General features: G+C 42.0%; 3 protein-coding genes and 1 pseudogene across 14 annotated transcripts in view; all 4 read left to right on the forward strand.

The window, feature by feature from the left end:
* Positions 1-23050, forward strand: part of LOC102931528 (protocadherin gamma-C5) — a 361684-nt gene that overhangs the window by 124044 nt on the left and 214590 nt on the right. Inside the window, exon 1 of one of the 12 annotated variants that reach the window (XM_043552931.1) lies at positions 2588-2840. The exons of the other annotated variants lie outside the window; for them this stretch is intronic. Within the exon in view, the coding sequence (XP_043408866.1) occupies positions 2787-2840 (54 nt within the window). The 5' untranslated portion in view covers positions 2588-2786. Of the gene's footprint in view, positions 1-2587; positions 2841-23050 lie in introns of those variants that run through there. 12 annotated transcript variants of the gene reach the window in all.
* Positions 1-23050, forward strand: part of LOC102936717 — a 274924-nt pseudogene that overhangs the window by 49642 nt on the left and 202232 nt on the right.
* On the forward strand, positions 9933-15105 carry LOC102937641 (protocadherin gamma-B2). The gene is given in 5 exon segments (XM_027822695.3): positions 9933-11105; positions 11107-11199; positions 11201-11687; positions 11690-11835; positions 13844-15105. Coding segments are annotated over 5 exon segments (2121 nt in total). The 5' UTR covers positions 9933-10785; the 3' UTR covers positions 14919-15105.
* On the forward strand, positions 16909-21635 carry LOC102937872 (protocadherin gamma-A12). The gene has a single exon (XM_037907158.2). The coding sequence runs from the start codon at positions 19220-19222 to the stop codon at positions 21482-21484; it is 2265 nt and encodes a 754-aa protein (XP_037763086.1). The 5' UTR covers positions 16909-19219; the 3' UTR covers positions 21485-21635.

The raw sequence follows: 23050 nt of genomic DNA on the forward strand, positions 1-23050 counted from the left end.
AATGGCAAAGACACTATGTAGTCTCAAGGTCCTGCAAGACTTCTCAATACGTCTAGTTTTCCAGATAGCAGTGGACGCTAAAAACACTTTCTTGCCACCTATGGCTAGCCCGATTGCTGCATCCAACAGGTAGTACCAAGACTTAGCCGCAGTGATGCATGCATTTGTAACCTCCAGGATCAACTGCTGCAATCCTCTATATTTAAGAACAAAGTGCCATTTAAAAAGATAAGACTAGTTAACACAGGTACTCTAACATATTTAAGCAATTCAGAACAACCTGAACCCATCATCCCAATGACATACTGGATGCCTATTCAATGCCAAATCAAATGCATAGTACTTGTACTCACTTTCAAGGCTCTCTGTAAGATAAATTTAAGTTAGAGGAACCCTTTCAGTTTCACTCACTCTGGCCATAGTTATTCATAACAATAAAATTAACCAGTAATTGTGACTATCTCCACACATAGAAAATACAGGCTCCGAAATGAGGGAGTGGGGGAGAGGGCAGAGTTTTGTAACAACTGACTCATGGCTAGAGGACTCATTCTGGAGAGGTAAGGGAAAGCACTGTGGTGCTGTATGGAATATGGAAGACACTTTATGATACTGATACCAATATTATAAAATTGCAAGGAATGTGACCAGATAGGCCATGTAAAGTGTCTGTGAAAATGTTATGATTTGCCAGGTAGGATGATCTTGTTTATATGGAGTGATAGCTCAGTGGTTTGAACATTGGCCTGATAAACCCAGGGTTGTGAGTTCAATCCTTAAGGGGGCCATTTAGGGATCTGGATCAAAAATTGATGATTGGTGCTGCTTTGAGCAGGGGGTTGGACTAGATGACCTCCTAAGGTCCCTTCCAACCCTGAGATTCTAAGAGATGTTTGTATCACCTTTGTATTGTGAGTTATAGATATGTATGGTATATCTGTATTTCAAAACTTGTCCTGTGTTTCTCGGTGACACCCCAAGATAGAATGGGATCAGCACTAAGCCTGCTTGGTGGCCCATCAAGGGACATCAGCTGTACGATGAACCCATTGAGAGAAGGCAGGGGCTACATCTTATGAGTCAACAAGACATGTAGGGCATGCCTGTGGACAGAGAACTCTAGGGTTTTTCCATGCCATGTGCTGTGAAGCTTGTGTTTGGGACAAAGGAAATACTAGCCACATAGCAAAAGAATATGAAAGGCAGCTGCATCTTCTCCATTTTGTCTTCATTCCTGCTTCTTACCTCTGGAATAACTTTTTCTACAAATAAAGCTCTGAACAGAGGACTGAATGACCTATCCAAGCTGTGGATGTATTCCAGAGGGACTTTCAAGCCAGAAAACTCACCAATACTGCTAAGAACCTGATGTATGGACGTTGAAGTCTCTGTATGTATCTGAGTGCTTTATCATTTAACAACTCTTTTCTTGTTCTTTGTTTTTTCTTTACAATAAACCTTTAGTTTTAGACACTAAAGGACTGGCTGGCAGCATGATATTTTGGGTAAGATCCAAAATAATATTGTCCTGGTAAGGTGGCTGACCCTTTGGGGTCAGAAGAACATTTTGTATACTGAGCAGAATTTGTAAATAACTTCTCACTGTACTGGAGCTTTGTGCTGATTGGGAGCCAGGAAACTGAAATACAATAAAGGGGGCTGTGTGGTTTCTCTTTTTAGTTTCTTGATAACTAGTGTAGGGGATCAGAAGCATAGAATCATATACTTGAATCATAGAATCAAACCAGCATCGTTTGTGACTGGTTGGTGAATTTAACTTCAGTGTTGCCCACCAGTTTTGGGAGTATCTGCTCTCCCTTTTGCAGCCTGCCCTGCCCTTGGCATTTTCAGTGAGGGCTTCTCCAGGCACACCAGGTCACAAGCACAACCCTATTTCTTGAAATAATGAATGCAAAACCCATCTTCTCTCTCCAGAATATACAAACTTCACAAGATCTAAGAATAAGTATTTTATTCTCAAAGTGATACCAGAATTAAAACATAAACAGAATCCCCATGTCTTCCATCAGGGTTCTGGCTCTTGGGAGGAAAATGCAATAATAATAAAAATACAATTACACTTTATTTTGAAGCAAACAACTTTGATAAAGGATAAAGAAAGTGCTACTGTAAACTATAGAGATGTCCGTGGGTGTTTGGACGAACCTTTTAAAATCTAATTAAGGCTAGAACAGACTGGATTGAGAATAATTTTTAAACATTTATATTAAATGTATTAGAATACCTTTCCTCTTGTCTAGATCTCTATCGGTGACTTCATTAGTTTTAAGAACAGGAGTACTTGTGGCACCTTAGACACTAACAAATTTATTAGAGCATAAGCTTTTGTGAGCTACAGCCCACTTCATCAGATGCATAGAATGGAACATATAGTAAGAAGATATATATATATATACATACAGATAAATTGGAAGTTGCCATACAAACTGTGAGAGGCTAATTAGTTAAGATGAGTTTTGTGTGCTGCAGTTCTCCGGATGAGCTCAGAGTGTCGCTGTTGGCCAATGTGGTGTGGAGCTACAGCCAGAGATCCATTACAGCTGGCTGCAGCCTGATTTCTCAATCACACAGTGCAGATCGCAGAGAAAACAACCAGAGAGACGCGCACACAGCCTCGCTGCTCAGAGAAAGCCTCCCTCTGGACTCTGGTGTTCAATTAGCCTGAGAAATTGAATTCATTTTCTTTTCATTACCTGGGATATTTACCAAATATCTGGATTTATAAGCACTTTTTGTACAGAATAAAGAAGAGAGCGTACGTGAAAATGCGTGGTATGGAAACCAGGCAGAGACCGAGCAGCAGGGCAGTCACACGGAAGGTACTGTTGTTTCCCTTCTTATTCTCTTTGTTCTACCGGGTGGTCTCGGAACAGATCCGTTATTCGATTCCGGAGGAAATGGCCAAAGGTTCCCTTGTGGGGAATCTCGCCAACGATTTGGGATTGAGTATCCGAGAGCTTCCGCAGCGAAAGCTCCGTGTCAGTTCCGAAAAGCAATACTTCAGTGTGAATGGGGAAAATGGCAACCTGTATGTGAATGGCAGGATAGACCGGGAGGAGATATGCGGGGAAACACCCCTTTGTGTCCTGACACTCGAAACGGTAGTAGAAAATCCTTTGAATGTTTTCCATGTGAATGTAGCAATCCAGGACATTAATGATAACGCCCCGAGGTTCAAGACAAACAACATTGATTTAGCAATTATTGAATCCTCACTGCCTGGTGTGCGATTTCCACTAGAATCTGCGCAAGATCCAGACGTTGGGGTCAACTCATTGAAGAGTTACCAACTCAGCAAGAACCCTCATTTTATCCTGTCAGTAAACGAGAGTCCAGATGAAAATAAATATGCTGAGTTAATTTTGGAAAAATCTTTGGATCGGGAAAAGCAAAACTCCCATCACTTGATCCTGACGGCTGTGGATGGGGGAGATCCAGTCAGAACTGGGACGGTTCAGATTAGGATTAATGTCACTGACGCCAATGACAATCGTCCCGAATTTACTGAAGAGATCTACAAAGTAAGCCTGAGAGAAAATCTACCAAATGGCTCCTTAGTGGTTCAGGTGAAAGCCACGGATCAGGATGAAGGGTTAAATGCCCAAATCACATACATTTTTAGCAACATTAAAGAAAATGCTCGTAAATTATTTCATTTAGGTCCTGTGAGTGGAAGAATTACAAATACGGGGATTCTGGATTTTGAGAAAACAAATACATACACAATACGTATAGAAGCCAGAGATGGGGGAGGACAATCTGCTCACTGCAAAATACAAATAGAAATTCTTGATGAGAACGATAATGCCCCGGAAGTGACGTTCACATCTGTATCCAGTCCCATTCCAGAAGACTCAGTACCAGGCACAGTGACGGCTCTGATCAAAGCCTATGACCGAGATGCCGGTGAAAATGGAGACGTCACTTGTCATCTTCAACACAATTTGCCTTTCAAAATAGTGTCGTCCTCTAATAATTATTACAAAATTCTCACAGATAGCACCCTGGACAGGGAAAGGACCCCAGAGTACAATATCACAATCATAGCCACAGACAACGGTTCTCCCCCCCTCTCCACCCAGAAAACCATCCGGTTGCAGATCTCGGATGTCAATGACAACGCCCCTGCCTTTGAGAAGCCTTCCTATACCGCCTATGTGCCAGAGAACAATCCCTCGGGGGCCTCTATTTTCAGTGTAAAAGCCTCAGACCGGGATCTGGACCGGAACGCCCAAGTCACTTACTCCATCCTGAGCAGCAACCTGGAGAAGCTGCCTCTCTCCTCCTACATCTCCATTAACTCCCAGACCGGAGCGATCTATGCGCAGCGCTCCTTCGACTACGAGCAATTCCGGGAGTTTGAGATGCAAGTGAAGGCCCAAGACGGCGGGTCCCCGCCTCTCAGCAGCAATGTCACCGTCAGGGTGTTTATTGTGGATCAGAATGATAACGCCCCTCGCATCCTGTACCCTTCGCTCGGAGCCGATGGCTCCGCCTTGTTCGAGATGGTGCCTCGCTCGGCCGAGGCAGGTTATCTGGTGACAAAGGTGGTGGCGGTGGATGCTGACTCGGGACACAATGCCTGGCTCTCCTACCACCTGCTCCAGGCCACGGACCCGTCGCTCTTCAGCATGGGGCTGCAGAGCGGGGAGATCCGGACAGCCCGCGCCTTTGCGGACAGAGATGCTGTGAAGCACAGGCTGGTCACCCTGGTGAAGGACAACGGGCAGCCGCCTCTGTCCGCCACAGTGACTCTCAACCTGGTGTTTGCCGAAAACTTCCAAGAGGCTCTTCCGGAAATGAGCGACCGATCGGGTGACTCGGCACCTCAGTCTGATTTACAGTTTTACTTGGTGCTGGCTTTAGCCTCGATCTCATTTTTGTTCCTCCTGACAGTTGCACTGGCCATTGTGATGAAATGTGGAAGGTCGATGAATCTTCCAGTTTTGCAATGTTTTGGTTCTGATCATTTTTCCAAGTCGGGTCCCGGAATCCCGCGGAGCTACTGCGATGGGACTTTACCGTATAGCTATAATCTGTGTTTAGCCGCAGACTCTGGCAAAACGGCGTTTAGTCTCCTAAAATCAAATGGTCAGAATTTCATAGAAGAGAACATTCTTTGCAGGGACAACTCTGGAATGCTACCTATGAGCAGTAAATCTGCTCCTGGAGATCAAAAGTCTGTAGCCGAAGCACTTGGAAAGGTGAGTCTTTGTACAGATTCGCTCCTACATCAGGGCTTTTAAAATTCCATTTCTTTTAATTCGAAATGAAAGTTCTTAATAGTTAAAAATATTGTTATTTGGATTAGTTATTTCTAGTATCATCAACTTTATCGCTTTAGAATAGGGGGTTAATACATAGATTTTTTTGTCAGTGGAGTGTCTGAATTTTCTTCAGTGTGTCAAAGTAAAATGAATCAGCGTTTTGTTTTTTTTAATTATGAGATACATTGTGAAACATAATTTTCTTTAGGAGTAGCTTCCTTGTAGCAGTTGAAAATGAGCATATATTGTCAGTTTGTGTATATACAGATAAAATGTACAGGCACACGTATTATATAGGCATACTTAAATTTATAATAATCTAGGTATAAAACAAAATTATACATTTATATATATGAAAACAGCTAAAACTCAAATACACGCTTGCATCCACAATGCATATACTGCCCTGAGAGTTTTCTCTGTTCCTAGTCTGTTCTATTCTATGTAAATGTTTATACCTCGCTTATCACCATAATGTCTGAGTTCCTCCCAGTAGTGCATTCAACAATGTGAGTACACATCTGCCATCTAGATTAGAGAAGTCAGGGTCAAAGAAGCTTGCCTTGCATTTGGAACAGAAAGTGGTGACGTTTGTGATGGTCCTTAGTTCCTGAGAGAGTTCATGCCACAGTCTCTGCTCCCAGAGAGAGTTCTTTCCCCAAACAAATGGTTTTAATCTTATTGTTCAGAATTCCATTTTGCCAGAGCATAGTGGTTGACCACGGTCTTTGTCCCAAAGCATTACAGTCTTTTCGGTGTTCTGGGCCCAAGGAAGTGAGCACTTGAACAATAAGGATCATCACGTTGAGCAACATTTTAAATTTTTTTTGGAAGCCAGTGTAAACAGTAGAGGACAGGCAACCTATGTTGTTGAGGAGATGAGCTGCAGCATTTTGTACTAGTTGGAATTTTCAAAGTGCTGAAGGTTTCATGACTAAATATATTGCATTGCTGTAATCCAGTCAAGAGGTGATACAGGCATGAATAACTGAGGCCAGGTCCTCATTACCAGGATGGGATGGAGTCTCATAGCCAAGTGGAGGGGAAAGAAATCATTAATCACAGCTGTTGTTGTTTGTAAGGCCTCAGCATCAGCAAGAAATCCAATAGTACACCTAGACTACAGATTGAATTTACCAAGTGTAGATGTGAAATTTCAGGTAAAGGAGACTTCACTGTGACTGCAAACTCCTCAAAATACTTTCCCCCTCCCACCAGCATCACCTCTGTTTTGCTCAGTTCGAACTTCAGCGAGCTATTCTTCATCCAGGAGCTGATTTAATCTAAGCACTGGGCCATCTTGGTGGTAGTGGTATTGTTTTATGTAGTGAAGGATAGGTGAGCCAGGACCACCTGGGCCACAATATAGATTTTAATAGGGCTGCATGAGTTTAAAATAATGTCAGAAATTGGCCCTTTTTTATAAGTAGACAAATTTGCACAGTTATAGTTAATGTGTAACTTAACTTTTTGATATCTTATGTACTGAAGGTGATTGATGTGTCATGAGATTAAACTGGTAGTGGCTCTGTATGTGTGTGAGTGCGTGCGTGCATGTGCATGTGCGCACCTCTGTGTGCAGGAGGTAACGAAATTTACTTGAAATTTTTAAAAAATATAAAATAGATTGATTTGCATATGTTGAATTATTTTGTAGAAAGTATATTTGGAGGGATTTGTCCATGGTCCTGTGATATGCTTTTCATTTTCAACACCTAATAATTGTCCAAGAGATCTTTTATCATTGATAAGTAGTAAGAATTCTCGGAGGGAACCTCATGTGGTTTTTACACATTCGTTTTTCCAAAAAAAAAGGACATTCTTAATTATGTTAAGCATTTTCTATTCTCTGTAAGAAGACTTCATTTTAGAAAGAAAGAAAGAAAGAAAGAAAGATTTCCCTCATCCTGTGAAACCTTACTGAAAGAGACATTTTATAGTGTAAACGACCCAGGAAATTAGCCAGTTAGCCTGACATAAATCCAAGAGAAAACAGTCGTAGTACCTGATACAGGACTTTATCAATAACATTTATAGGTCCAGTTGCTAGTATCAATCAATATGTTTTCATGGAAAACAACTGTTATTAAATGGCCTTGACATCTTTTTTTTATAAGATTACAAGTTTGAATCACCAATGAATAAGTGTGATTATTTTGGAATCTCACAGGGATCAGATCTCAGTCTGGTGCTATTCCATATTTTTGTCATTGATGTGGAAAAAAATACAAAATACGCGCTGATAAAAATTTGCAGATGACAGAGAGATTGATGGGAAGGTAAATAATTGTAAGTGCGGGTCATTGATACCAAGAAATCTGGATCGCTGTATAATCTGAGCCCAATCAAACGCCATGTGTTTTAATAAGACAAATGCAATGTCATACCTTTACAGACAAACATTATCGACCATACTTTTGTTTTGGGGGAGTATGGGACTATAATCTTGGAAGCAGTGAACCTGAAAAAAGATTTAAGGGTTGTTATATCAGCAGCAGCAGCAGCAGCATCCCTGAGTATTATATCATGAGAATTTAAAAACAAAACCGAAAACAAAACAAAACAAAACAATTAGCCTTCACAACGTACAAAATCTTTAAGCATAAAAAGGGGGAAACTACTGTCTAAAATTTGTCCCCGTGAGTCACCAATAAATCCTGACCATGAACGGATTCAATAGGTTTATGCATGTCGTAGCCATATTAGTGCAAGGATATTAGAGGGAAAAGGTGTGTGAGGTAATAAGAACCAACTTGAAGAAATTGGTCCAATAGAAGATATTACCTCACCCACCTTGTCACCCTAGGTTTGGTTGAAACCTCCCCAGAATTCCTGCATTTTCGGTTCTCAAATGCTCTTGTTCTTCGACTTTCCTTAAAATTCTCACAGCGCCTAAGGGTAGAATTGGAGGAGAGAGGCTCCATACAGTGATTTTAAATGGTCCATTCAACAAGCTCAGAGCTGAAAGGGGGACTTGAAATGGGATGGTGATTGGAGAGGCAAGTAGGGACAAGGGTGGAGTGGTCTGTTTGTTTATTTAATGGTAGAGAGTAAAATATGCTTTTTTGAGGGGAAAGAGCCAGAGGAGAGGGAAGGGGTAAAGAAAAGAGGGAGGGAGAGGATGAGAGTGGACACAAGGGTGATTAGGAGATGGGGTCACTGGGACATATGGAAGGGTTACTGTGGAACTCTTTGTCAGAGGATTGTGTGAAGACCAAGACTATAACAGCGTTCAAAAAAGAACTAGATATATTCATAGGTCCATCAATGGCTATAAGCCGGGATGGTGTCTCTAGCCTGTTTGCCAGAAGCTGGGAATGATAGACAGGGAATGACAGGTTTCAGAGTAGCAGTTTGTTAGTCTCTAAGGTGCCACAAGTACTCCTGTTCTTTTTGACAGGGAATGGATCACTTGATCATACCTGTTATGTTCATTCCCTCTGGGTCACCTGGCATTGGCTACTGTCGGAAGAGAGGATACTGGGCTAGATGGACCTTTGGTCTGACACAGTATGGCCGTTCTTATGTTCTTATGTTAGAGGAGGAGAAAAGAGGAGAAACTTTTGTGTATTTGACAGGGGAAGAGAGAGTTGTACCATCAGGGTATATAAATATCTGAATGAGCTCTCAGTGTGATGTTGCTGCAAAAGGGGTAGCAGCATCACTGGATGTATAATCTGGGGGATATGGAAGAGGCATGGGTATTGGCGCTGGAACAATTTGTGTAGAGCCATTGAACCAAACTGTAAACACTGTATATAATGGAAACCACTTCAAGCCAGGAAGTGTAGCAGCACCCCCAGCACAGCTATTTTCAGCACCTATGGGGATATGGAATAGGAGTAGAGAGATGGTATTATCTCAGCATGCTATATTGGTGAGATTGTCCCTGGAATACTGTGTCCATTTGTGGTGTCCAACTTAGAAAGAGATGTTGAAAATGGAAGGGGTTCAGAGAAGAGCTACAAAAATTATTAGAAGACTGAACAACATACCTTATAGTGAGAGAATTAATTAGCTCAATTTATACAGTTTATTAAATAGAAGGTTAACATCCAACTTGATCATGGAATATAAGTAGCTACACTGGGAAAACATACCTGATTTAAGAGGACCTTTAATATAGCAGACAGATATGACAAGAGTCAATAACTGGATCCTGAAGTTAGAGAAACTCATATTGAAATATTAGGCAACTTTGTGACAGTGATAGTAATTAACTACTAGAAAAGCTTTGATAAGAGAATTAGCTAATTCATCGTCACTTGGAGTCTTTAAAAAACGTTTGGCTGTCTTTCTAAAAAATATGATTGAACCATGACTTGTAATGATCTAATAATGCCACTTACTCATTAGGGAAGAATAGTTTCCGCACTGCAGGAATTGTTGGGTGAAATTCTCTGCCCTGTGTTGTGTGGTAGGTCAGACTAGATGCTATTCGTAGTTCTTAACGGCCTTAAAAATTGTAAATCTGTGACTGATTGATCAAAAACATTAAACGTAAGTTGCTTATTTAATTTCAGTTCCAACACATTCAATTGTTGACATTTTGCATTCTGTACATAAAAAATAATACTATTTGGGCCAGAATCTGCTCTTATTTATACAGATAAGAATTTAGAGTAATAATACTTATAATTTAAATAGCACTTTTTATTCAGACATTTCCAATGTTTGCAAAGGTAAAGTTGCCAACTTTATCTACCATTTTTAAAAATTGAAAACTGAAACACAGAGGGCTTAAGTGACTGGACAAAGGCTGGGGCAAATCAACGGCGAGGTGGAATATAACCGCAGTTTAATGATTCTCGCTACCGTGTCTTGTCCACTGGATCAAGCTGTGTCCAGATTCGTCATTCTGCCTTTACATTGCTGAAACTGAGATCAGAATTTGGCTTCCTCTATACAGCTACTATAGGTCACTAATTATAGGAATTCAGGGAAACTTTCTCTTCCAGACCGAGAAACTATCTAATCATACACAAAGCCATTTAAAAGAATGAATCAAACAGTTGTGGAACCTGAACATACAAAACTTCACAGAAAACAAAAGAAAGCGAAATTAAAATGAATGCCAAACAGTTTATACTTTTTCGTATGAATTATGGAGTTTATATTTGTCAAATGAGTTACGATTCTAACTTTCTGTTTCACGAGATCAATTTAGTTGTAGTTCTGCTGCCGAGATTGAAAGTGCCGCTGTTGGCCAAGGCGGTGCAGGAGCTGCTGCTGGAGATCCATAGGAGCCCCCTGCAGTGCGATTGCTCGGTAACACAGCGCAGCTCCGAGAGGAAACAAGGCAGAGGAAAGCTCTCACACACTTGTTGGGAAAAGAAATCCTCTCCTGGACTTGTGGTATGTTACAAGGCAGAGAAGTTCATTTTGTTTACATGGAAGTGACTAGTCTGGAAAACCTTTCAGTGTAACAGGAATTTAAAACAAAGAATTTATTCAGACCAGACAGGCATACCAGAGAGCATATCGGAGAGTGACTGAGATGGAAACCAGGCACAGAAAGCCGAGCCGGGCAGTCACACGGCAGGTACTGTTGTTTCCCTTCTGATTCTCTTTGTTCTGCTGGGCGGTCTCGGAGCAGATTCGTTTTTCGATTCCGGAGGAAATGGCCACAGGTTCCCTTGTGGGGAATCTCGCCAACGATTTGGGGTTGGATGTCAGAAAATTGCAGCAGCGAAAGCTCTGCGTCAGTTAGGAAAAGCCATACTTCAGTGTGAATGGGGAAAATGGCAACCTGTATGTGAACGGCAGGCTAGACGGCGAGGAAATATGTAGAGAAACACCCTTCTGTGTCCTGAGGTTCGGTTGAAAATCCTTTAAATATTTATCATGTGAACATCGAAATCCAGGACATTAATGATAATGCCCCGCGGTTCAAAAGAAACAGCGTTCATTTAATCGGTACTATCAGGCGCGGGATTCCCAGTAGAATCTGCACAAGATCCAGATGCTGGAATCAACTTGCTGCAGAGTTACCAGCTCAGTAAAACCCCGCATTTTATCCTTTCCGTGAAGGAGACCCCAGATGGCATTAAGCATGAGGAAATAATTTTAGAAAAACCTTTGGATAGGGAGCAACAAAGTTCTCATCACTTGATCCTGGCGGCTGTGGACAGGGGAGATCCATTTAGAACGGGGACAGTTACGATTAACTTTAAAATTTCTGACGCCAGTGACAATCCTCCAATATTCACTGAAGAGACGTACAAGGTCAGCCTGAGGGAAAATCTACCAAAAGGCTCCTTCCTTCTTCGGGTGAAAGCCATGGATAAGGATGAAGGATTGAATGCGAAGATCGCCTACACCTTCAGCGACATTCAAGACACAGGGCGCCAATTATTCAAAGTAGACCCAGAGAAAGGAGACACTACAAGCAAGGACCCCTGGTCAATATCACAATCACAGCCCCAGACAAAGGCTCTCCCCCCCCCTCCACCCAGAAAACCATCCTGTTGCAGATTTCGGGTATCAATGACAACGCTCCTGTCTTTCAGAAACCTTCCTACACCGCCTATGCGCCAGAGAACAATTCCTCGGGGGCAGGGCTGGATTACCCAGTAGGCAGATTAAGAATGTGCTTAGTTTCGGCAGACTAAGCACGTGCTTGAGTTTTTTTGGAAAAAAATTGATATTTCAAAAAAAGCATCTAAGTAGTCATCATGGGAAAAACCAGAACTTTGTTAGACTTCCTTACATTCCACTACACACTCTTACCCCCGTTTGTCTGTTCTCTTTTTGTTACTTATCCCCACCTAAACCAGGGGGCGTCCTACTAAAGTAGATTGAAATAACGCCAGGAAATCAGATCCAGTCATGTGTTACAATAAATTTGTGTTTTATTATTGATATATTCTTCTGAGTTATATTCTCAATTTTATTATTGATATGTTCTTCCAATTCCTGTTGGAGCTTGTGGCTCAGTTTGACCCATTTTTAGCGGGCCATATCTCAAAATATGGGAATGTTGGCAAAGGTAACCCATCATACTTATCCAAGACAATATGTGATGAACTCATTGGTCTAATGAGTGACAAAGTTTGTTCAGCTATTGTGGATGAAATAAGTACTTCTGGGTACTTCAGTTTATCTGTTGACTCTACACCTGATCTTTCCCATATTGATCAATTGAGTATTGTACTAAGATATGTGTCTCCCACAGCTGGAAAACCTGTTGAACAATTTATAACATTCCTCAATTTGAAAAGCCACACTGGTGAAGAAATGGCAAATCAAGAACTGCATTGTCTGTGCCAAGTTTGCAAAATATATTTCTCAAAGTGCAGAGGTCAAGCTTATGACAATGCTGCCAACATGTCAGGGCGCTATCAAGGAATGCAGAAGAAGCTTTTAAAACAGAACAAATATGCCATATTCATACCATGTTTTGAAATCTCTTTCTAATACTCGCTGGGAGGCACGTGCAGTGGCAACAAGTGCAGTTCTGGAGTCCTATTCAAAGACTGTGGATGCGTTAGAAAGTATAGCTGAAGACCAATCACAAAAGGGAGAAACTATATGAGAGGCAGAAAACATTGCAAACAAGATGCAAGAACTAGAGTTTGTATTCATGTTGACCATGTGGAATGAAATTTTACAACAGGTTTACCACACAAGTCAAGCTCTCCAAGAAAAATAATTGGATTTGAAAACATGTGCAGACCTCTGTGAATCATTAGCAGACCACTTACACACTTTGAGGAATGATTTTGAAAGATTTGAAGACATATCAAAAGATATCTTGCCTGATACTAACTACAAAGAAGTCCAGTCCCGCAAGAGAATCAGGAAAAAACAAGCAAATGATAGCAGTGCAACAGAAACAGCACTGAATCCTAGAGACAAATTTTGCATATCTACTTACTACGCTATACTTGATACACTTGAAGCTCATATGAAGAGGAGAGGTGAAGTGTACAAAGAAGTATCAAGCAGATTTTCTTTTCTAAACGATATGGACTTATCTGACGAACAATATTCACAAGGTTCCCAAAAGCTAGTTAACTCATACCCTGTTGACTTAAACATGAATCTCTGTGGAGAAGTATGGCAGTTCCACTGTTATATGCACGCAAAGTTTAATGAAACACGAAAAATGAAATTCAGTCACATTGATCTTCATGACACAATATTGAAAGACGCAATACAATGTGTATTTCCAAATGTAGAGATCGCACTACATATTTTTCTAACATTGATGATTACTAACTGCTCTGCAGAACGCTCTTTTTCTCAACTGACAAGAATAAATAACCCTCAGAGAACAACAATGTGTCAGGACAGACGTGATTCACTTTCCCTATTGTGTATGGAAGCGGACATGCTTCGTGGAGTCACCTTCAATGAACTTATCCAGAATTTTGTAATCAGAAAATCTAGAAAGAAGCTATTTTAATTTCAGCATACATGTAAGTTTTGTGTCATTTTGAAAAATAAAATTTTATTTTATGATATAGTACGGTTTTTATTTTGAATTACATATGGGGGGGGGCACCATAATCTTTTCAGTGCTTATGGCCTCTAAAGGTCTTAATCCGGCCCTGCTCGGGAGCCTCTATTTTCAGTGTAAAAGCCTCAGACCGGGATCTGGACCTGAACGCCCCAGTCACTTACTCCATCCTGAGCAGAAGCATCAAGGAGGTGCCTGTCTCCTCCTACATGTCCATTAACTCCCAGACCGGAGCGATCTATGCGCAGCGCTCCTTCGACTACGAGCAATTCCGGGAGTTTGAGATGCAAGTGAAGGCCCAAGACGGCAGGTCCCCGCCTCTCAGCAGCAATGTCACCGTCAGGGTGTTTATTGTGGATCAGAATGATAACACCCCTCGCATCCTGTACCCTTCCTTCGGAGCCGATGGCTCCGCTTTGTTCGACATGGTCCCTCGCTCGGCCAAGGCAGGTTATCTGGTGACTAAGGTGGTGGCGGTGGATGCTGACTCGGGACACAATGCCTGGCTCTCCTACCACCTGCTCCAGGCCACGGACCCGTCGCTCTTCAGCATGGGGCTTTACAGCAAGGAGATCCGGACAGCCCGCGCCTTTGCGGACAGCGATGCTGTGAAGCACAGGCTGGTTACCCTGGTGAAGGACAACGGACAGCCGCCTCTGTCCGCCACAGTGACTCTCAACCTGGTGTTTGCCGAGAACTTCCAAGAGGCTCTTCCGGAAATGAGCGACCAATCGGGTGACTCGGCATCTCAGTCTGATTTACAGTTTTACTTGGTGTTGGCTTTAGCCTCGATCTCATTTTTGTTCCTCCTGACAGTTGCACTGGCTATTGTGATGAAATGTGCAAGGTCGATGAATCTTCCAGTTTTGCGATGTTTTGGTTCTGATCATTTTTCCAAGTCGGGTCCCGGACTGCCCAGGAGCTACTGCGATGGGACTTTATCATATAGCTATAACCAATGTTTAGCTGCAGACTCTGGCATAATGGCATTTAGTCTCCTAAAATCAAATGGTCAGAATTTCATAGAAGAGGATATTCTTTGCAGAGACAACTCTGAAATGCTACCTATGAGCAGTAAATCTGCGCCTGGAGACCCAAAGTCCGAGGCCAACACACTCCATGAGGTGAGAGTCTGTCGTGATGCGCTAGTGTGTCTGCCTGTGTTTTGAAACAGTTTTAATTCTAGTCAAAATTAGATCTCTTGGACCTTTTTAGTAATACACTATTTACTATACGTGTTGCTTGACTAATTAGTTTATGAATACATATATTGAATATGAATATATTTTCCATAATGAAGCTTGCGTTCCATAAAGAATCTTTTTTTTAAAGTTATTTCATGTTCTGGTACTAGGTTCATTGGTGAGACAAGTTGAAAAGCTATGGTTTTCTGATAAGTGTGGAATATGTCATGATGCACTAATCCCAAAAGAGATCTAGAATATCACTAAGTAGTTTCAAAGTATTATAATAATTGTCATGTTAAGACATTACTTTATTTCCACATTATCATAGCTTTCTCTCCCTTTGACTTGGAATGGGTATTAATACAAATGTAACTATAAAGATATTTTTAATGTGCCTCATCAATAGCGTGGGAGAATAAAGTGGCACAGAAATAAAAATAGTTACATAAATAGAAAATTTCCTGATAATATGATTAAATCATTCCCTAAACATTAACAATGATTCTAGGGTAACAGTTTAATTTCTCGGCAGATACACAGTTTGCTCTCCCTCTCATTCCTGTCTTTCTTTTGCCTTTTTTCCTTCTGTTCATCAGTCTCTGAGGACTGAAGCATTAATATCTAAAACAAAGCAACTAGGGACAAATGCTTGATCACCTCAAAGGAATAAGATACAAAGTTTGCATATAGATGTAAGAGATGTAAACAAAACCTATGAGATATTCTTTCATAACTTTGACAAAGTTCCTGCTCTACCTTGGTGGGTCTTGCACTTATTGGCGGATTTGCTCACCTTGGAGCTTCATGGCAGCCCTCAGCTTGGCCGTTTTTCTGAATTCACAGTCCAGGTCGATTCCTCCTGTGTCTGACCAGGAGTTGGGGAGGATCTGGGGGGAACCTGGGCCTGCCCTCTACTCTGGGTTCCAGCCCAAGGCCCTGTGGAATGCAGCTGTCTAGAGTGCTTCCTGGAACAGCTGTGCGACAGCTACAACTCCCTGGGCTACTTCCCAATGGCCTCCTCCCAACACCTTCTTTATCCTCACCATAGGACCTTCCTCCTGATAATGCTTGTACACCTCAGTCCTCCAACAGTCCAAGTTCTCACTCTGAGCTCCGAGTGCCTCTTGCTCCCAGCTCCTCACACGCACACCTCAAACTGAAGTGAGCTCCTTTTTAAAACCCAGGTGCCCTGATTAGCCTGCCTTAATAAATTCTAGCAGCTTCTTGATTGGCTGCAGGTGTTCTAATCAACCTGTCTTAATTGTCTCCAGAAGGTTCCTGATTGTTCTGGAACCTTCCCTGTTACCTTACCCAGGGAAAAGGGACCTTCTTAGCCTGGGGCTAATATATCTGCCTTCTATTACTCTCCTATAGCCATCTGGCCCGACCCTGTCACATAATCCATTCGGAGACATTTTCTACATCTCCTTTTCCATGCAATAACATGATTTCACAGGTATTTCATTTTCACACGTCAATAAAAATTATTTGATTTATAAGTAAATTGAAATGCTAAGTTACAATAACTAAATATCCCCACCTGTATAAATAAGGTACTTTTGGTCTTGACTCAGGTGGGAGCACCAGTGCCCCATGATCTGCATTGGATGTCTTTTGATTTCTAAATGAAATTTAAGGTGCTCACAATCAACTATAAATTCTACTACTTGAGACCCTTTCTCCCCCTATGTGCATGTGATATACTGGCCTAACTGGACTAGATGGAAACACCAGAACTGGAGTGTAACCATGCCTCAGTGGGTCACAACTGCGGATGTCAAATTCAGGATGAATTGCTGAGAAATAGGGCAAACACAACCCCAAACTGGTGGCTATTCTTTTATAAGATATACCAAACCAGCCACAAAAGTACGCTCCTGTTTTACCACACTGGCTAACAAGAAAACATAAAGGCAGTTTCCTCAGGCATTTTACTATTTCTATCACCACCAAAAACACCGGATTCAGAGATGAGTGGTTCTTAAAACCAGTCTCATCAAATAATAGGTTCTTCTGATCCCAAAGGACCAGCCACACACCCAGGTCAATACATAACACAGATCTTACCCAAAAATCATGCGGGTGCCAATCCTTTAATATCTATAATCTAAAGGTTTATTGAAAGAAAGAAAGAAAGAAAGAAAGAAAGAAAGAAAGAAAGAAAGAAAGAAAGAAAGAAAGAAAAAGTTAAAATTGGTTAAAGGAATCGATTACATACAGTAAAGGCAAAGTTCTTGATTCAGGCTTGTAGCAGCTATGGAATAAACTGCTGATTTAGGTAAAGGCTCTGGAATACATCCACAGCTTGGATGGATAATTCAGTCCTTTGTTCAGAGCTTCAGTTTGTAGCAAAGTTCCTTCAGAAGTAAGAAGCAGGATTGAAGACCAAATGGAGGGCCTTTTATAGTGTTTGCTATGTGGAGGGCATCCCATTGTTCTTACTGTGGAAGATTACAGCAACAAGATGGAGTTTGGAGTCACATGGGCAAGTCACATGTTTATGCTCAATTTCCCTCAGGTATTGCAGGAAGCCATTACCTACACTCCAGACAGCACGTTTACATGACAGTCCACTCAGTCTAAATGGGCGTCTCCCATGGTCCATTGTCAACCAAGTGTTTCTTGATGAGCCACTTAATTTGAATAGTCCCTCCAAGATGTGCTGGCTGTTACTTTGTGGGCATTACCCCAAGAGCAAACATTTGAAATCCAAATATAGATTTATAACTTTAAATACAAAAATGCTACATGCATAGAGATAGCATAATTATAACCAGCAAATCATAACCTTTTCATAGACACCTCACTAGACAACCTTTGTACAATATTTTCTGCAAATGTATAACAGTGGTTGCAACAATAGTCTATATGATCATATTCTTTGTCTCCTCTCAGATGGGATCACCAGTGCCCCATGATTTGCATTGGCTGTCTTTTGATTTCTAGATGAAGTTTAAGGTGCTCAAAATTAACTATAAATTCCTGTATTACTTGAGACCAGTCTGCGTGAGAGATCCTTTCTCCCCCTATGTGCGTGTGGTATACTGGCCTAATTGGAATAGGCGGAAACACCAGAACTGGAGCCACAACGGGGTAAATTAGAGAAGGGGGAAAGCTGATGGCAGGGTATTTTACTGTAAGTGTCCTTAACTTTGGAAACTAGTATCAATCTCCAGCTCTGATGATCTTTAGGGCATGCTGCAAAAACCATCTGTTTTCAGGAGCTCTTAGGAAAGAACCTTGTTGTTGTTGATGAATGTGGAGCCGTTATAGATATTTTAATTTCCCCAGTGTACGAGACTTCCTCTTGGGGTTAGGAGAGAGGCTGCTGGATTTGCTTTTATTTATACTGAACTTTACATGAGCAAAATTCTTTAGAGCAACGCATAGACTTTTTTGTTCTCGTGAAAAAATAAAATACAAATAAAAAGTAAATAAATGCATGTTGCATTCTGAAAAGAAGGTCGGAGAAAATGCTTATGGAAAGAGAATGAAATAATGTACCCTAAGCACTCGTATGTGCAGTAATGTCTAAGAAAACAACAAAAATAGGAATGATTCGTACTATTCGAGTATGATTTATATTCAAGGTCGATTTGTCCCAGTATGAAACATAGTTGTGAATTATCCCCAATTTGAAGGGGAGAGAGAGAACGGAATTGTTTTGTTCGTGTGACAGTAATTTTATAAAATTACTGCATCAAGATGAGGAGTATAGCTAACAGTAAGTACGCCATCACAGCAAGATTTGTAGATTTATTATGTAGTTTTAAGACTCGATAAAGCATATGGTGCGGGGGGGGGGGAGGGGAACATATTAAAAGCCAATTTAAAAAGTAAAGGAGTACTTGTGGCATCCGATGAAGTGAGCTGTAGCTCACTAAAGCTTATGCTCAAATAAATAAGTTTGTTAGTCTCTAAGGTGTCACAAGTCCTCATGTTCTTTTTGCGAATACAGACTAACACGGCTGCTATTCTGAAATTTAAAAAGTATTAATCGGAGCTGTTGCAGTTATCGGTTGACACTCTGGGTGCCGCTGTTCACCAGCGAGGCAGAGAAATGCAATCAGAGATTCAGGCAGCCCCGCCCTCTGGTTCACAGCACAGACTGCAGAGAGTTCAAACAGTTTGGAACGCAGCCTTCATACAAACGGTTGCATGGATGATCTCCGCAGTAGAATTATTATATAAACTAGTATCTCAGGAAAGAAAACAATAAAAATCACACTAAACTACAGTGTCCCGAGATTAGGATTCTGCACCTCTACTTCAAAGATCTGGAAATGGCGGATAAAGCAAGGCTCCGCGACTGCAAAAGACTAGCCCTGTTCTGCTTTACATTGGTTACCGCTTGGGAGACAGTTTCTGGGAAAATTCACTATTCAATTCCTGAAGAAATGCAGAAAGGCTCTTTCGTGGGGAATATCTTAAAGGATCTGGGACTGGATTTAAAGGAACTCTCAGACCGGGGAGTCCGCATTGTTTCCACAGGTAGGACTCAGTATTTTGCTCTGAATCTTAAGAGCGGCCATTTAATCACCACAGAAAGAATGGACAGAGAGCAAATCTGTGGCCAGCTAGAGACGTGTCTGTTACATCTTGAGGTTCTTGTTGAGGATAAAGTGAAGCTTTTCATAGTTGACGTTGAAATCACAGATATTAATGACAATGCGCCCCGCTTCCAGGAAGATGAATTGGAATTTAGAATCAGTGAGTTAGCCGCTGTGGGAACCCGATATTCTCTTGAGGAGGCGCAGGATCCAGATGTGGGAGCCAGTTCTGTGCAGGGCTATTATCTCAGCAGTAACAAACACTTCTCTCTGGATGTGCAAACGGGAGCTGACGGGGACAAATATGTCGAACTGGTGCTGGAAAAGTCTCTAGACCGGGAAGAACAAGATGTTCACGATCTAATCCTCACAGCCACTGACGGGGGAGATCCAGTTAGGTCCGGAACTGCACAGATCCGCGTTATTGTCCTTGACGCAAATGACAATGCACCAGTTTTCAGTCAGCCTGTCTATAAAGTGAGTGTTTTGGAAAATGTGCCCGTCGGGTCTCTGCTGCTGACAGTAAACGCCACAGATCCGGACGAAGCAATAAATTCGGAGGTCACATATTCACTCCGGAAGATGAAAGACAAAGCGTCCCAGATATTCCAGGTGGATTCTAAAACGGGGGAAATATCAATTGTGGGAAACCTGGATTATGAGGAAGCTGCATTATATGAAATGGAGGTTCAAGCAAAGGACGTTGGAGACCTCTCGGCCAGGTCTAAAGTCCTGGTTACGGTGATTGATGTTAATGATAATGCTCCCAAAATAACAATCGCTTCTCTCTTCAGCTCAGTCAGCGAAGACAACCCTCCAGGGACTCTGATTGCTCTATTAAACATCAGAGATAAAGATTCTGGAGAGAATGGAGAGGTCACATGCTCCATACCCGGCAACCTGCCATTCCGGTTACAGAAATCATTTGACAATTATTACAGCTTGGTGACTGACAGACCCCTGGACCGTGAGCGGGTCTCGGATTACAATGTGACGATCACAGCCACAGACCGAGGGGCTCCAAATTTGGCTTCCAAAACAACAATTTTAGTGCAACTTTCAGACATAAACGACAACGCTCCCATCTTCAACCAGACATCCTACACTTTGTACATCACGGAGAACAATCCCAGAGGAGCTTCCGTTTGTTCCCTGAAAGCGAATGATCCTGACTCGGGGGAGAACGCCAGAGTCACTTACTCCATTACTGGAACTCAGAACCAGGAAGCTCCACTCTCCTCCTCCATCTCCATTAACTCCGAGACTGGGGCTCTCTACGCTCTGCGCTCCTTCGATTACGAACAGTTCCGGGAGATTCGGTTCCAAGTGCAGGCTCAGGATGGGGGTTCCCCACCTCTCAGCAGTAATGTCTCCGTCACTCTCTTTATACTGGATCAGAATGACAACAGCCCGCACATCTTACACCCCTCCTTTCCCACCGATGGCTCCACGGGAGTGGAGTTGGCCCCTCGCTCCTCCGAGCCGGGTTACCTGGTCACTAAGGTGGTGGCGATGGATGCAGACTCCGGGCAGAACGCCTGGCTCTCCTTCCAGCTGCTGAAGGCTACAGAGCCGGGGCTCTTCTCTGTGGGACTCCACAGCGGCGAGATCAGGACAGCGCGCTCCTTTGTAGACAAAGATGCGCTCAAGCAAAGTCTGGTGGTTTTAGTGAAGGACAACGGGCAGCCCCCTCTCTCTTCCACGGCCACTGTCACGGTGGTGGTGGCTGACAGCATCCCCGAAATCCTCTCCGATTTAAGCAGCCTCTCAGCTCCTGCAGACCCCCAGTCCAGCCTCACCTTGTATTTGGTGATCGCTGTGGCTTCCGTTTCCTGCTTGTTCTTTACCTTTATCCTAGTGTTACTGGCCCTGAGGCTCCGCCGGTGGAGAAACTCGCAGCTGTTTGACTCCTCGAGTTGTGACTTTCAGTGGAGTTCCCGTCTCGCAGTTTGTGGGGATCGATGGAGTCAGAGCTTTTCTTCACTCCTACTCACATGAGGTTTCTCTAACCACGGACTCCAGAAAAAGTCAATTTACCCTACCAAAATTAAACTGTTCAAGTACCCCAACGTGTCAGTCAATTGATAAAAAAAAGGAATCCTTCCTCATGTCAGAGAATTTGAGTGTGAGCAATGGGGTCCAGCCACTCCTTCAGGTGAGTCTGCCTCTTTTGGTAGTGTGGTTTGGACTTTGTATGCCCTGTATTGCTTTTCCATCTAGAGAAGAAGGTGAGAGTTTTTTTCCTTGGCTAATACATAAACGTATATTTTTGTACAGTTCTCTGCATCCTTCATGTGTAAATGTAATATATATATATATATATATATATATATATATATATATATATATATATATATATATATATATATATATAATTTCACATTTTATCAATGCAAAGCATTTACTCAGATGTAGTTTTAAAGTGGGACTTCATTTTTGCACCCATATGCACGTTACATGGCTTGGAAAGTTACAAATATATTGAAATGTGTATCTTAATAAATTGGTAACATGGTGGAAGCAATTGTTTAGCTGAAATAATACATCTTAATTTGTAATCATTGTTACTTATATCCCTCATTTAATAGACAAGTCTATTGAAATATCCCAAATATATAGTGGTTTATTTTGACTAGTTATAACTATCTGAAAGATAAAATAGGTTGTAGAATGTGTCACTGAAGCAAAGAGTCATTTTTTTATGGAATAGTGGGAACAAATTTATATTAAAAGTTGAATATAGCTTTATTTTTACACCATATTATTGAACCACACGTACACTTCCCTCAAAAGAATACCCCTTTCCCTGAAATACTATGACATGTCACCCCATAGTAAAGCATGTCTGTGTAGTGTGGCAAAAATAAGAAAATTAATTTTAATGTTTCTTGTTTTTACAATATTGTGACACAGAGGCCCATTGGTGGTTCACTGTTCAGTGCCCGCAACTCTGGCATACTCACTACACCCAGCACACTGTTGTCATGATATATATCCAAAAGGTGGTGTGTTAAATATGATTGGAAAACTAATAACTCAATTATCAATATTCTTTTGTGATATATGTACAAAGAGTTATGGAAATGTGCTAGTGTTATGTTCTTAAAATGTGAGCAATGTAGGAGGTAGCAGGACTCCCTAAACCTTCCCTCCCAGGTTCCACTGTCCTTCATTTACCTTCTCTACTGCCCCAGTGGCTGCATTCAGGGGAGTTTTCTGGGGAAATTGCTCCCCGGCAGAGGGTTGGTTCTTCTTTCTCCCTGTCCCTTGTTAGAGAGGAAGGCTGCTGGAACGGAGGTCAGCCTCTCAGAAACCCCTGGATAGGGCTTTACAGGCTCAGTCTCTGAAAGTCTATTGCCTCTTGTGGTGTTTATCTCCTACCCTTCTTCCTGGGGTGTGTTACTTGGCTGTTAGCTGGGGTGACTCTGGAAGCAGTGTGGTCCACATGGCTTTCTTGTCCTCACCTGGCCTGCTTCTGTAACTCACAGTCTCTGCATGGAGCAGCTTTCTTCCTGGTCACCACCCCTTCCTATGGTTGGCTTCCCCTTATAAGTCCCTCCTCCT

This window comes from Chelonia mydas, chromosome 8, assembly GCF_015237465.2.
Source record: "Chelonia mydas isolate rCheMyd1 chromosome 8, rCheMyd1.pri.v2, whole genome shotgun sequence".
In the NCBI taxonomy this organism is placed as follows: Eukaryota; Metazoa; Chordata; order Testudines; family Cheloniidae; genus Chelonia; species Chelonia mydas.